A 15919-nucleotide genomic window follows, 5' to 3' on the forward strand; every position below is an offset into this window, starting at 1 on the left:
ACCATGTTGTTTAAATCTGACAAGATAAACCTTGACAACAGGCAACGCAAGAAAATGTCATATGATGTCCGAGTTAATATGGCCCTCTTTGAGTCATTTTCAGCTGCACATTACGTCGCAGCCCAATGTCTCAGGTGAGGCTGGTGCTGCAAAATATGGCTGTCCTTATATTAAAGACAGGGTCTTTATATTGTTCTACGTGGTATTTTTTTGTGTATTGACATTATTATGAATGTCACTTCCCCATGTAAGCTGAGCCATGATTCATAGATTTTATGTCATGCGATGATTGTTTTTGATGGCTGGGTTGAATGACTGAGGCGAATCTCTTCCAGTGGAGCGTATCTTGAGCTTAAGAATATTACATCAATAGCTTCTCTTTCATTTTTATTTCTTTTTGATTGAGCATGTAAATGAGGGTTCAATTTGTTTGGAGGTAATTTATTATCTCTGGGTAATTTTTTTCCGTGAAGTTATGAAAAATTATACATATCCTAAGTGAAGTGACAGACTTCAATATTTTTTCACCAACAATCCAGCAAGGTATCATTAATATTGGATTATTTGGATTACCTGTGATATCTATGACTGGATTTACAACAATTATTTCAAAGCCTCAACTTCAGATGGATATTGGTAATTGCAGACGACGAATCATGCATTACTATATGGAAGCATTCAAACTAGTTGATATCATAGTAACCCCAACTACAGGGTATGTGGTCTCTCATTAATTCAACCTGTTATGAATATAAAATGTCCATCTTCAGTATATTAGCAAGTTTCCTATGAAGAAGGGTGACAATAAAGTTTTCATATGCAGTATGACAGCACCCAAAATACCCCCAAATTCACTCAAGATTGGAGAGACTGACCTACAGACATCTGGTGAGCATTGTCCCAAAGTGTCATCTCACTTCTTGTTGTTGAATATTGAAATTCTATATGATTGTAGTGATTTTATGAACATTCTCATGCATTTTCGTATGTAATTTGGTATTTTTGTAATGTGCTAGTATTTTAAGAATAAAATCAGGGAGTTGCAAGCTCTTTTGTTGTTGCAAATGGTTCTTCTACCTGATTAGCATCTTGTGTTGTTAAATGTCTTGTGGCTTTTGGTTGCTATGTTCCAGGAAATTAACTCATAAATTCTATAAACTAAATATTTCATCATGATTGATATTGAAATCAATTCCGTCTTATCTTCTGCTCCGTTGACCATATTGAGGTGATAAAAAAAGATAATGTGATGTTCCTCTTATTTAATAAAGGTTGGCTCTATGACATAGACAATCCCTTAGGGAAAATTATAATATGATTATTTGTTTGTGACTAAGGTCACTGAAATCACCACTTAGGGGGGCAGACATAAGCTTGAGATGAGCTCATATCTTAGTCCTCTTTGACATTGAAATTTAAATCAAGGGACTATCAATTCATACAAAATAATGTATATTCTGCTCAAATTGATTGATTATAGAGTGTACATTTCTGTTGTAACAAGAGAACCTTTTCATCCCAACTAGATTTGTAGATAAGGCAAGATAAGATAATTTTATTAATGCCAAATGAGTGACTGCAAAGTTGGTCAATGGGACTTGTTACCTACCAAAATGGGTAACCCCATAGGAGGAAAATTTTCTCCTACATTTGACAGCCAGCCGATAATCCAGACAACCAACAACTATAATGTCCCCGACCACTTAGGAAGCTTGTGGCGGAGTCCACTAGCCTAAAGTGGTTCCCATAGGCTAAAGCGGGGAAATATTTAATAAGGGGACTTAAATTGCCTAAAGAAAACATTATAAAGTTCAAAAAGGGAAAAGGGTGATATTTCCTAGGCAAGTGAGAAGTCACTTTAACTTTATAAAGTGAAATATCATAAAGTGACTTTATAAAAGTGAATTTAATAAAAAATGAAGGTGAAAAGGCAACCCTAAACTCATAAAAGAAGGAAAATGAGGAGACTCTCCTCATTTGTGCATTTTGTGAGTTGGAGAAAGAACTCTTGGAGAGAGTTTGATGGAGAAACTTAGGGCTTTGGAACCCTAGCCGCCATAGCAGACTTCGGTGTTGAAACTAGATACCCTAGTTTGGATTTAAGAGTCAAATCACTCAGATTTCACCTTTGATCTTTAATGGAGAACAAGTTCTACATGAAATATCGAGGTATTCAAGCTTTATTAGTTGATTTTACATCTTTATATAGTATTTTATTTTTCTTTATGACAGGCTAAAGATTTTCATGGAAGAATGGAGGACCAGGTACAAGTTTAAGCCAATGGAAGGAGTTTGAATACAAGATAGTTAATACTCCATCTTTGTGGAGTCCACTGTGAAAATTCCAAACGGGAATCCCATTGCAACAACTGGAAATTGTTCTCTTAATTTTTAATTTAATTTAACAATTTATTTACTGTTTGCTACAACAAATATTGAGTAAATCACACTGCAATCTACACAAATAAAACTGCGCTGGAAAAAATGCTAGCACACACAAAAAAAATTAGCACAGTTATTTTTGGACAAAAGTCCCTGAAAAACCCCAACTTGGGAAAACCAGTGCAGTAGTTGAGGGTTTTATTTTATTATGCAATAGTGAAATCTGAGTACATCTATGGATGCCCAACTAGAAATCCAAACAACAAGAAAATCTAGGCAAAAAACTGAAGGGAATTACCCTTCTCCCACAAGCAATCTTTGGCTCGACTTTCCCTACCAAAACTCGGCCTCTTGGAGCTCTGTGTCAACCTCTACACTGCTTTGTGGAGCTGGCTGGATGGCTTGCTTCAGACTGGGATTTGCTGAAGTCGTTTTGCCTTTGGATGTTGAGGAAATCGCCTCTCCGGCCCTTTGGGACTTCTTCCCAGCTTATGGAATTGAGAACAATTTTTCCTTCCACCAAATCGAACTGCCTGGATGAAGCAACTGCGCAGTCCCTTAGCGCTTCCTCTCGGGGATAACTCAACCCTCTTGTTGCTGCCTCTCCAAATCTGGAAACTCTTTCCTCTGAATCATTGTCTCTACCCCTCACTCACTGCTTTGATCTCACTGGCTCTCTTCGACAATTGATTACTGCTACCCTGGAAATCGAACTATTGAAGTGATTTCTCCAAGCCCCATCGACTTCTTCTTATAATCTTCTGTTGAGACTTCAATGACCAAGATTAGATCTTAATCAATGGCTAGGATTAACTTGAAGTCGATCTGTGTGAGTTTCTAGAACATTCACACATTGAATTAATTAATTAGTCATATTCCCTAAGTTTAGATTTAGGAAATATTTAAAAACTCACTATTAATCTAATTAAGTCATTTCTAGGCGGAATTTCCAGAAACGATTTCCGGGTTTTGGAAATCTCATGTATTCTAGTCCCTCTAGAAAATTTCGTGGCTAGAACACATTCGATGCTACAAAAACTAACACTCCCTCTTAGCGAGGAATTTGTTATAGTGCTCTACTGCACATCCTGTGACAACACTTTGTCTTTGCATCATTTCTTGTCACGCTGGTGATGTCTGGCTGCTACAACCCACCAACCACTGTGCAACTCTGGTATGTGATGCTGCTGACCTTGCTGAACTACTGCTAACACTGCAACTCCCTCTCCATTTGTTGTTGCTGCAACTGCAGCATCTGCAACTAAAAAGCATTGTAAATACTGAATCAACTGTGATCAGTATGATACATCTGTCTCCCGAGTCTCTGTCTGCTGCTAGTATCTGCGCTGTCACTAAGGCATTTGCGTTGCTACTGACTCTGCATTGCTGCAGATTCTGCACTGCGCTTCCCAGCATCTGACTGCATCTAGACTCTGCATCTATCACTCTGGCATTTGACTGCATCTATTGCCACTGATCCATCCTGCTACTAAATATTGTGGGCCCTCGTAGCAAGGTATTGATCCAAGAGGTAGACCTCCTCAAGAATCCTACCCATCTGTAGCACTTTGGGGCTACAACACCAAGTCACCCCACTTCACTCCTGGGGGTATGTCAACAAACATGGTGAAGTCTTCCTCCAACATGGAGGACAACCTATCGATCTCTGCTGATGTTGCCTGCTGGTCTTGCTTCTTCTCCTTGTCCTTATTTTTGAGAGGATACTGGGTATTGTAGTGACCAAGCTCACCACATCTGAAGCATTTGACCTTTGACAGGTCCTTATTTTTTCGTGGCTCCCTCTGCCCTTGACTGGAACCCTTCGATGCAAGGGCCACATTCTCCTCCTCCTTCATCTGCCTCAATCCACTTTTGCCACTGATGGAGCTCTTCACTAGAGCTCATCTCAACTCTTCCTGCTACAAGTTAGCCCACATCCTGTCCCACTCTGGTAGCTTGTCTCTGCCCAATATGCTTTGGATAAAGACTTGCCACTCCTTATAGACACCGTTGAGTGCTAATCTCACAAGCTCTGTGGGTTGAGGCGCTGCCCCAACAACTGACAACTGATCTCAGACCTCTTGAATCCTGGTGAGGAAGGGGTCTGTGCCTTTCCCCTTCTGCATCCTGGTGCATCTCAACTTCTCCTCTAAGTAAATCTTCTTCTGCTCAAACGTGCCCCGGTACAACGTGGAGAGAGTCTCCCACATCCTCTAGCAGTGCCTTTGCCAGAAATGTGTGAAACAACGTGATCCCGAACACCATAAAGGATTAGCCTCTTCGCCTGCACCATCTCCTTTCTATACTCCTTCAACTGATCTGCATCCTGGGGCATAACTACCACTACATCTATGTATGTCTTCATGCCATATTCATCCAGAAGGAAGGACATCCTTGCCTTCCAGATGACATAGTTGGAAGCACCATCCAACATGTCCTGATCTCAAAGCCCAGCAGTGGCCATCTCAAACAATTTCGAAAATCTCCTCTTCCCTTCTGCTTAGCTGCTGCCTAATTATTCACACTCCCTTCTGGAGTGAGAAACTCTACACACAACGACTGTTGATCAAGGGAAATCAAACTTCTTGAGACTAGAAGTTCCCTGAGGAAAATTTTCCTCAGTGTGTGCTCTTCTTCCACCCAACGCTAGTTCTACTCTAGCAAACTGCTACAAAACTACTGCGTCCAACTAGTGATCTACTCTGCGAAAAAAACTCGCTGCTTCCTATATCTTTGGAATCCCTCGATTTGGAGAGATCGATTTTTTTTGCCTCACTCAGAAAAATTGAATCTCCTCAAGAAATTTAGCCTCTTGGCCAAGGTGACTGTGCCACCTCTGGGGTTTCGATCTACTACCCACACTGAACAACGAAACTCCCTCTTCCTTTGATACTGAGTTGTCCGACTGATCATCTGCGCTCTGATACCAAGTGAAAATTCCAAACCGGAATCTCATTGCAACAACTGGAAATTATTCTCCTAATTGTTAATTTAATTTAACAATTTATTTACTGTTTGCTACAACAAATACTGAATAAATCACACTGCAATCTACACAAATAAAACCGCGTTGGAAAAAATGCTAGCACACACACACAGAATTAACACAGTTATTTTTGGACAAAAGTCCCTGGAAAAACCCAACTTGGGAAAACTGATGCAGCAACTGAGGGTTTTAGTTTATTATGCAACAATGAAATCTGAGTACATCTATGGATGCCCAACTAGAAATCCAAACAAGAAAATTTGGGCAAAATACTGAAGGGAATTACCCTTCTCCCACAAGCAATCTCTAGCTCGACTTTCCCTACCAAAACTCGGCCTCCTGGATCTCTGCGTCAGCCTCTACGTTGCTGGCTAGATGACTTTCTTTGGACTAGGCTCTGAGGAAATCGCCTCTTTGGCCCTCTGGGACTTCTTCCTGGCTTTTGGAACTAAGAACGATTTTTCCTTCCTCCAAATCGAACTGCCTAGTTGAAGCAACTGCGCAGTCCCTCAGCGCTGCCTCTCTGGGATAACTCGGCCCTCTTGCTGTCACCTCTCTGGATCTGGAAAATCCTTCCTCCAGATCACTATCCTTGCCCCTCACTCACTACTTCGATCTTACTGGCTCTCTCTCCAACAACTGATCGTTGCTACTCTAGAAATCAATCTGCTCATGAAACCGAATTGGTGAAGTGATTTCTCCAAGCCCCATTGACTTCTTCTTATAATTCTCTATTGAGACTTCAACGACGACCAAGATTAGATCTTAATTGATGGCTAGGATTAACTTGAAGTCGATCTGTGTGAGTTTCTAGAACATTCACACCTTGACTTAATTAATTCTAATTAATTAGTCATATTCCCTAAGTTTAGACATAGGAAATATTTAAAAATTGACTAATAATCTAATTAAGTCATTTCTAGGTGGAATTTCCAGAAACGATTTTTGGCTTTGGAGATCTCATGTATTCTAGCCTCTCCACAAAATTACGTGGCTAGATCACATCTGATGCTACATACTTTTTGGTGGGGCCAGTCCAAATATTTCCTAAAGGAATAAAAGAGTAAATCTACACGTGACTGAGTTTGGAGGCACAAAGGCAGCACGATTCCCATTGTAATTTATTAGCTAGGTCGAGTCCTTCTTGAAGGCAGAAAAGGAGTCAGGTTAATTCTTTTTGATAGTTTGACACATTTTCCAACTGCTGGGCAGAGTTTCTGCTAATAGATATCGAGTTCTGGTCTAAAGGGAGTCATATTCGCCTCTATCAGCTTAGGCCGTGGGCTATTCTCAACTGCTGGGCGTATATTTCCTCCGCCAAAGGCCGCATTTTGCCCTTAACAAACTCGCGTGTCTTGGATGTGGGCCAGGGAAGAAGCAAACTCAGATTTGTTGGAGGAGTTGGTGTCGGAACGAGTAAGAACATTCTCTGTGTGCTGGTTTGGAGTCTCAAACATTTCCTTTGATGATATACAAGAGTTTTGGTTCAGTTAAAGACTGTACCAACGAAAAATCATCACAATAAAATGGTAGCAGTCACCTAGAACACGCTGTGGAAGACACAATCGGATTTGGCTAACACAATGGAGGGTAACTCCTTGAATTTGGGTTACAACCCAGTCATTTTCCCTTTATAAATATCACTGCCTAAATGATGTACATTGCTCAATTGAATTGTAAACAAATGGTTTGTGGGCCCATACTCTTTATTAATAAATTGTGACAATGTTGTTCGTATTTCTAGGTTCATTTCCAAATGAGTTTAATATATAGTGCAATGTTTTTACATTGAAAGAAACCCAAGATGTATGCATGTAGTATCATTTTAAGAAAATACCCCTCTACAACAGTATGTGTAGACTTTGATTTCCTATAACTTGAGTAGGAGGTTTATAAAGTTGACAGACAGTAGTATTTTTGGATGCATTTCTAAATTAGAATATTACAATGGTATTAGAGCCTTAATCTTGGCTCAGTTGTGGGTTGTTGTTAACAAACCAAAGTTTTAGAATTTAGAAGCAGTTTGACAATGGTTTCATGACGAAAGAAAATCCCTATACAGGGATAACCTATAGAAGGACACACACTTACAGAGAACCAACTCCCCTCACAGAAGAAGATATCCCTGATACAGGGAGTGAAGAGACACCAGAAAAGGGGAAGGAGATAGAGGAAACATGTGAGATTGAAAGGCCAGATATGGGGAATAAGGAAGAAAAGGCCTTTAGCAACTTCCTCAGGGCTATAAATGTCTTGGCCAAGGGTCAAAAAGAGATGGTGGACTTGATGAAAGGCATGACAAACACAAGGACTTGCATTGGGAAGGAATTGTTGAATGGGGAAGTGTCCAATAGTGTTGAGGGTAGTTTGGCCCATACTCATGTGCAAAACCACTCACGCACTGCTAGCAAAATGCTCAGACCTAATATGCCTCAGTTTGTACAAGAGGCTACAGAGGACTTAGTAGGCCCAAACCATCTTTGAGGTTCCCAAGGTAGAGTTAGGAGCTACAGAAAAATTTGGGGAAGGTGACCATCCCATGTTTTGATGGGTCGTCCAAATGTTCAACTCAATCATGGGTACAAAAATTGCATACTTATTTTCAACTGCATCATATGATAGAGGAGGAGGCTATCAAATTGGCCACCTTGCACTTGGATGGTGAGGGCCATGAGTAGTGGTACCATGGGTTGGTGACATTGGGGCATGGCAACATCACCTCATACATAGAGTTCACTTAGAGACTTACTGAGCGTTTTGATAGGAAATATCCAAAGATTCCTTTTAGAGAGCTGGCACAACTCAGGCAGATAGGTAGTCCAAAGGCTTATATTGCAGAGTTTGAGAGGCTGGTGGTCATGGTCATAAATATTTCAGAGGCCAGATTGGTGATGTTATTTGTAGAGGGGTTGGCGTAACCTCTACGTGGATGGGTCAAGAGTTTTGAATCCACCACACTTTGTGCAGCAATCAACAAAACCAGGGACTTACAAGATGCCGCTTCCAAAAACAAATTCACTCCAAAACCTTCCTCCCCACAGAAGGGTAAATAGGTCAAGCCATTTCAGAAGGAGTGGACCAGGAAACCAAAGATGGATGAGGAGACTCGGAAATAGCCGACGAAGAAGAAACTTTGTTTCAGTCTACAGGAGCCATGAGCACCGGGGCATAAGTGTGTTGGCAAAGACAAAGCGGGCAAGGTTTACTACATTGAGGTATATTCAGAGAGTGACAGTGATGATGGGGTTGAGGAGCTAGTACAGGGACATGTATAGGGGCAAATGCACCAGGTAGCTGGGGGTGAGTCTTCACATGTGGAGGGAAAAAATCCTGTTATTGCATCTATGTTCGGATTTCCTAGATATCACACCTTCAGAGTCAGAGGGGTTATAGAGGGGCACAAGGTGACAATATTGATTGACAATGGGGCTTTCCACAATTTTATAGATATGGAGATGGTGGAGCGGAGAGGGATCCCCACTCAGGAGTTCGATGGATTTATAGTTGTCATTCCTGGAAAACATCAAATGGACTGTAACAGATACATTCCCAAATTACAGCTCACCATGGGTAACTATACAGTGACAAAGGATTTCCTTGTGCGGGATGTACCAGATACTCATGTGGTGTTGGGTTGTCAGTGGCTTTGCTACATCGGGAAGTACACCACGAACCAGCGGAACATGGAGATCGAGTTCAATGATCCCGTAGATTGTAGGAGAGTAGTTTTGAGGGCCATGCATCAGCACTCGCCAAAGCTAGTCTCATCCAACCATATGGAGGTAGTTTTGAGACGAGGTGATATTGAGTGGGTAATGCTCAAAAGACATATAGGTATTGCTTTGTAAACATCATAAAATTTTTGCTGACATTCCTCTAGTTAGATCACCAGATAGAGGCTTTGAACATGTCATAAAACTTGAGCAGGGTGTGCAGGCAATAATAACCACTCCTTATTGACATCCCAAGATTTATAAAGATGAAATAGAGAAGACCATAAAGGAGTTGTTGAGGTTGGGCCATATGCGCCTAAGCTCTATCTTGTTTGCTTCTTCGGTAGTGATGGCTAAGAAGAAGGATGACACCTTACGAATGTGTATAGACTACCAGGTTCTCAATAAGAGAACAATCAAGAACCAATATCCTATTCCCAAGGTCGATGGGTTGATGGATGAGTTGAAAGAGGCCAAATATTTTTCGAAGATCGATCTTCGTTCTGGCTATCATTAGATTTGGGTTTGGGAGGAAGACATCCCAAAGACAACTTTCAGGTGCCACAATGGGCACTATAAGTTTTTGGTTATGCCATTTGGACTAACCAACACTCTAGTGACTTTCCAGTCTTGTATGAACCATGTGTTCTATGAGAAGTTGCATAAGTACTTGTTGGTCTTCTTTGATGACATATTGGTCTGCAACAAGACATGATAAGACCACTTCAGGCACTTGGATGAGGTGCTACGAATTCTGGAGGAGAAGGAATTATATGCAAAAGAGTCCAAGTGTGATTTTGGTATGACAAAGATGCTTTACCTAGTGCACGTGGTTGGTCTCGATGGGGTATAGGCGCATCAAGAGAAAATATGGGCAATCATTGAAGGGCCCACCCTAAAGAACGTCACAGAGTTGAAGAGTTTCCTTGGTCTTTGCACTTACTATAGGAATTTGTTAAGGGCTTTTCATAGTTAACAACTCCTCTTACAGACCTCACTAAAAAGGGAGCCTTCAGCTGGTCGGAGGAAGCACAAGAAACATTCGAGAGGATGAAGTGATGAGCACTTGCCCTGTGCTTGCTTTACCTGATTTCACCCAACCATTGGTGCTGGAATACAATGCTTCGGGGACAAGAATAGGAGCAGTCCTCATGCAGAATCAACACGCCATAACGTTTGAAAGTTGCAAGCTTAGATATTACGAGTTGCACTATTCGATATATGGCAAGCAAATGTTGGCCATAATGCATCCATTGGCCAAATTCAGGCAATATCTGGTGGGATGAAAATTTAAGATAAAAACAGACCATAATAACCTAAAGTTCATCATGGGGTAGAAGGAATTGAGTGAGAGGCAACAAAAGTGGATAAGAAAGTTGTAGGCCTACGGCTTTGAGATAGAGTACGTCAAAGGCAAGAACAACATAGTTGTTGATGCTCTATCAAGGATGCCACTGACTTTCACACTCATGGAGATGACGAAAGATTGGAAGTCGTTACTGCTGATGGAGTATTCGAAGAATAAATTTGCTTGCGAAATTCTGGAAGGATTGCTATGTGATGACAGGTTTCCGGTTATGAATGACATCATCTACTAGAAGGTCAGATCTATCTATTGCCAAAATCAAAACTCAAGGAGAGAATCATGTAGGCAACTCGTAGCTCACCCTTAGTAGGACATTCGGGATATTTAAAGACCTATAGGAAGGTCAGAGAGAGGTTCAACTGGAAAAGCCTCAAGACGAGTGTGTTGAGATTTGTGAGGGAGTGCAACACTTGCCAACAAAATAGGACAAAGCACACCTATCTAGCAGGTTTGTTGTAGCCCCTCCCCAGCAGAAGTGGGAGAGTATTTCCATGGACTTTATCACTGGCTTACCTCTGGTGCAGGGCAAAGATTGCATATATGTGGTGGTAGATCGAATCACAAAATTTGCCTGTTTCTTTTCCATATCATCAAAGTATTCAACTTCATAGGTGGCCGAGCTATTTTTTAAAGAGGTTTTCAGATTGCATGGGTTGTCGAAAAAAATTGTCAATGATAGCAATAGCAGGTTCATGGGCGGCTTCTGGCAGAAGCTTTTCAGACTTGTGGGGTCTGAAATAACTTAGAGCACTAGCTATCAGCCACAGACTAACGGGAAGACATAGATAGTCAACAAGCAGCTAGAAGGCTATCTCAGGAATTATGTGACCGACCAACAAAAGACATGGGTGGAGTGGCTGCATCTGGGAGAACATTGCTCCAATACCACTTTCCACATGTCCATTGGCACAACTCCCTTCAAAGTATTATACGGATATGACGGCCCGACTTTTGCAGACAGGATATTTGGGGACAGTCGGGCACCACTGGTGATCCAGATTTTAAATAGGAATGCAACAAATTACAGAGCTAACCATAAACACAGAGATGCAGCGGAAATAATACTTCATTTCATTAATCCAAAATACTGAATCATGCTTACAAACAGAATTGGAAATAAACCAGCTAGGGCGATGGTAGCTTATCTCTGAGAAGAGATGTGGGGGCTACATGCCTCTAAACTGTGTGATACAATGAGGCTCGAAGGCCTATTTATTGTTGAGAAACAATGGAAAAACCCTTAACATCCCAAAACCTAACTCTAGAAGATGAAATGCCAAATTGTGGGCCCCGTTTGGGTAAATTGGTACATCAATTTCCCGGGGTCGTAACTTTGGCACCCAATCTCCATTTGACGCGTACAATAGCTCATTAGAAAGATCTATCCGAGAACTATAACTTTGGGAAGAGAACCCATGCTGCTCCCAGATTTCCCAAAAAACATCGTTTAGGGCCTCAAAAATAGCTCCGGAAGTTCAGGCCCCGAAAAATTACTAAAAATAGTACACTATGCTACAATTTAGGAAACTGAAAAACTGAAAGAGACAGTTGTGGGGGTCCAAATGGGATAGGTGGGTGGCCACGAACATCCACCTGTATCATTCCTCCCCCCTTAGGAAGCAATGGTCCCCATTGTGTTGAGTTCCTCTATGAGATGAGGAAGCTGCTGCTGAACTTGGTCCCTGGTGAGCTGTTCTGCAATCTCTGATGTGTCCAGTAATGGTGGGAAGCATGGTCGGCGATGGTTCACATTGAACACTCGGTGCAAGCGAAGGAATGGGGGAATGTTGTGCTCCAAAGCATTGTTTCCCACAACCTTGGTAATGGTGTAAGGACCATGTCGGCGTGGTTGGAGCTTCTGATGGGCTCTTGTAAGGCGTTCTTTCTGCAGATGAAACCAGACTTTGTTGCCCACCTAAAGCTTGTGTGGTACCCCTGTGGGTGAGGAGAAGTTGTCCCTGTGTTCTGCCATGACCGTATTCCTTTGCTGCTGCTGCGTGGAGGAACCCTTCGCGGGGGTCATGGATGTGGTGACGATCTTCCCCTTACTTTGGGAGCGAATCAGACAGAAAATGAATTTCCTAGTCTGAGAGATGAGCTTGCTGCCTTTTCTAGTAGAGATCAAAGAGGTGGCGGTAGGTGGGGCTACCTCCGGTATCCTGTATAATGAATTATCCAAAGAAATAATGACAGCTCGAGGCCTTGACTCATACACAGCATGTCGCCTCCACAAATATGGCTGGCCTAATAATACATCACAAACATCCAGAGGTCTAACATCACACAATACCTCGTCTATGAAGGGCTTGATGCTGTAGGGAAGGCGGCATTGCTAGCGAACTTTGAGATCTCGTCCTTCATGAAGCCACCTGATATTGTATGGCTGCGGGTGTGGTGTAGTCGGTAGGCCCAACCGCTTCACGACCTCTGCTGAAATGAGGTTCTTTTGCCTGCCACTGTCGACAATGAATTGCAGCAACGAACCCTTCACCCACATTTGTGAGTGGAAAAGACATTCCCCCTCCTCTAGCTCTTCGGGCTCATTCTTCTGGATCTTAGCGGTGGCAACAGTGACGCTGGGCTCTGCATCAATGATTTGCTTCCCTTTTCCATTCCCCTTGTCGGGTTCTGACTCAGGGTCAGAACATGTAGCTGATTCTGAAGCCTTCAACTCGGCCACCAGCGACTGCTTGGTCTGACACTCACTTGTGTTATGAGTGTGACTCTTGTGGAACTCACACCACTTTCCTGTGTCCTTCTTCGACTTTGTGGTGTTGTTCTTTTCTTGCGGCTTCGACGAGTTGTCTTGGCTCACCCTGCCTTGGCTTTGTCCTTTGGTCTTTAGATTTGCAGATCCAAAGTCTCACTTCTTCCGTTTGAACTTTTGCTCGATTTTGACAGCGTATCAGTATGCCGTGCCGAGCGAGGAGATGTTCAGGAACTCCATCTCTTCCTGGATGTATCTGTGTAGGCAGCCGCGGTATTTGAGTACCAAATGTAGCTTAGAGTCTTTGATACCCAACTGTGTGCGAAGGGTATGAAAATTGTTTGTGAACTCCGGCACATCTTGGTCCCTTCCCTGCCGCAGTGTGGTCCATTTGATGTATTTGTCCTCATAGCTTTTGACAGGGTAGTACTGCTCCTTGATGGAATCCCGGAATGAATCCCAAGTGGGTGCGGCTGAAAATAGTGAGCCCGTACTTTCATTCTTCTGCTCGCAGTAGGTTTCCCACCAGTCCTTGACATGGGGGGCTGCTTTGAGAAGAGCGAAAACAATCTTTTCCTGACTCGAAAATTCATGAACAGAAAAATACCCATCTATCAGATTTAACCATTTGTCTACGGCATCTGCATCTATTTGACCCTCGAAGATGGGTATTTCAAAATTAACTTGTACCTTAAAGGGCGTGGTGTTTCCAGAGTAGCTGCTGGAAGCCGATGCGTCGCCTCTGGGTAGCTGCTGAAGGATCTGTGCAAAGCTGTCCATCATCATGTTCCTTTGTCACTCGAGGGCTTCTTCGAGCAAGATTTTGATAGGATCTCCCGCCCCCTCGTCTTTCTTTTCATCCACCATGGGAGGCCATCGGGATTTGCGAGGTTGGTCTTGCAAAGGTTCGATCAGTTCAAGCCGTAACTCCTTATATCCCGACCTCGTTAGGGACATGCAAAGAAAAACAGAGAAAAAGCAGACTGCTCTGATACTACTGATCCGGATTTTAAATAGGAACGCAACAAATTACAGAGATAACCATAAACACAGAGATGTAACGGAAATAATACTTCATTTCATTAATGCAAAATACTGAAATATGCTTACAAACAGAATTAGAAATAAACCAGCTAGGGCGATGGTAGCTTATCTCTGAGAAGAGATGTGGCAGCTACATGCCTCTGAACTGTGTGTCACAATGAGGCTCGAAGGCCTATTTATTGTTGAGAAACAATGGAAAAACCCTTAACATCCCAAAACCTAACCCTAGAAGATGAAATGCCGAATTGTGGGCCTCGTTTGGGTAAATTGGTATATCAATTTCTCGGGGTCGTAACTTTGGCACCCGATCTCCATTTGACGCGTAAAATGGCTCGTTAGAAAGATCTATCCGAGAACTATAACTTTGTTGGGAAGAGCAACATCGGTTCATGGACCCATGTTGCTCCCATATTTCCCAAAAAACGTCGTTTAGGGCCTCAAAACAGCTCCAGAAGTTCAGGCCCCGAAAAACTGCTAAAAATAGTAAACTATGCTACAATTTAGGAAACTGAAAAACTGAAAGAGACAGTGGTGGGGGTCCAAATGGGATAGGTGGGTGGCCACCAACATCCACCTGGATCAATTGGCCAAAGACTGGATCTAGGAGAGCCAAGACATTTTAAAAGTCCTCAAGAACAATCTACATATGGCTAAGAACCAATAGAAACTATCTGCAGACAGACATGGGGTGGAGCGCAGCTTTGAAGTGGGAGATATAGTATACCTTCTTCTTTAGCCCTACAAATAGTCTTCACTGAAAACCAAAGGGGCAGGAAAATTAAAACCCAGGATCTACGGGCCATTAAAGATTTTGAGAAGCGTAGGAGAGGTGGCCTATGAACTCGAGCTTTCGGATGGATGTAAAATCCACAACGTCTTTCATGTCTCATCATTCATGCCTCAAAAAGGCATTGGGGAAACATGTTGTTATTTCCACAGAGCTTCCATTGTTGGATGATGAAGGAGAATTGGTCTTAGTTCTTGAGAAGATCCTAGATACAAGGGAAAGGAAGATGCAAAATAGAACAGTCAAGGAGAACCTGGGAAAATGGAAAGATTTACCAGTAGAAGATGCTACCTGGGAAGGCGAACAAGTGCTCAATCATCCTGAATTGAAATTTCTTGAGGACAAGCAATCTTGGGTGGGGAGGACTGTAATATCAATGACCACGTAGGAAGCTTATGACGGAGTCTGATAGCCTAAATTGGTTCCCATAGGCTAAAGCAAGGAAATATTTAACAAGGGGACTTAAATTGCCTAGGGAAAACATTATAAAGTTCAAAAAGGAGTTAACTTTATAAAGTAAAATATCATAAAGTGACTTTATAAAAATGAATTTAATAAAAAGGGTAAGTGAAAAGGCAACCCTAAACTCATGAAAGAAGGAAAATGAGGAGACTCTCCTCATTCGTGCATTTTGTGAGTTGGAGAAAGAGCTCTTGGAGAGAGTTTGAAGGAGAAGCTTAGGGTTTTGAAATGCTAGCCACCATAGAAGACTTCAGTGTTGAAACTAGACACCCTAGTTTGGATTTAAGAGTGAAATCATTTAGATTTCACCTTTGAGCTTTAATGGAGAACAAGTTCTACATGAAATACTGAGGTGTTCAAGCTTTATCAATTGATTTTACATCCTTATACAACATTTTCTATTTCTTTGTGACTGGCTGAAGATTTTCATGGAGGAATGGAGGACTAGGTACAAATTTAAGCCAGTAGAAGG

General features: G+C 42.1%; 1 protein-coding gene across 6 annotated transcripts in view; it reads left to right on the forward strand.

Annotated features, from left to right (window-relative positions):
* Positions 1-15919, forward strand: part of FAAH (fatty acid amide hydrolase) — a 311150-nt gene that overhangs the window by 230425 nt on the left and 64806 nt on the right. For all 6 annotated transcript variants that reach the window (XM_089420823.1, XM_089420819.1, XM_089420828.1 and 3 more), the window contains 3 exons: positions 42-134; positions 647-715; positions 824-888. In XM_089420823.1, coding sequence (XP_089276949.1) covers positions 42-134; positions 647-715; positions 824-888 — 227 coding nt within the window. The remainder of the gene's footprint in view (positions 1-41; positions 135-646; positions 716-823; positions 889-15919) is intronic.

This window comes from Pinus tabuliformis, chromosome 6, assembly GCF_031772625.1.
Source record: "Pinus tabuliformis cultivar Carrire ecotype Pingquan chromosome 6, CPIR1, whole genome shotgun sequence".
Taxonomy (NCBI): domain Eukaryota; kingdom Viridiplantae; phylum Streptophyta; class Pinopsida; order Pinales; family Pinaceae; genus Pinus; species Pinus tabuliformis.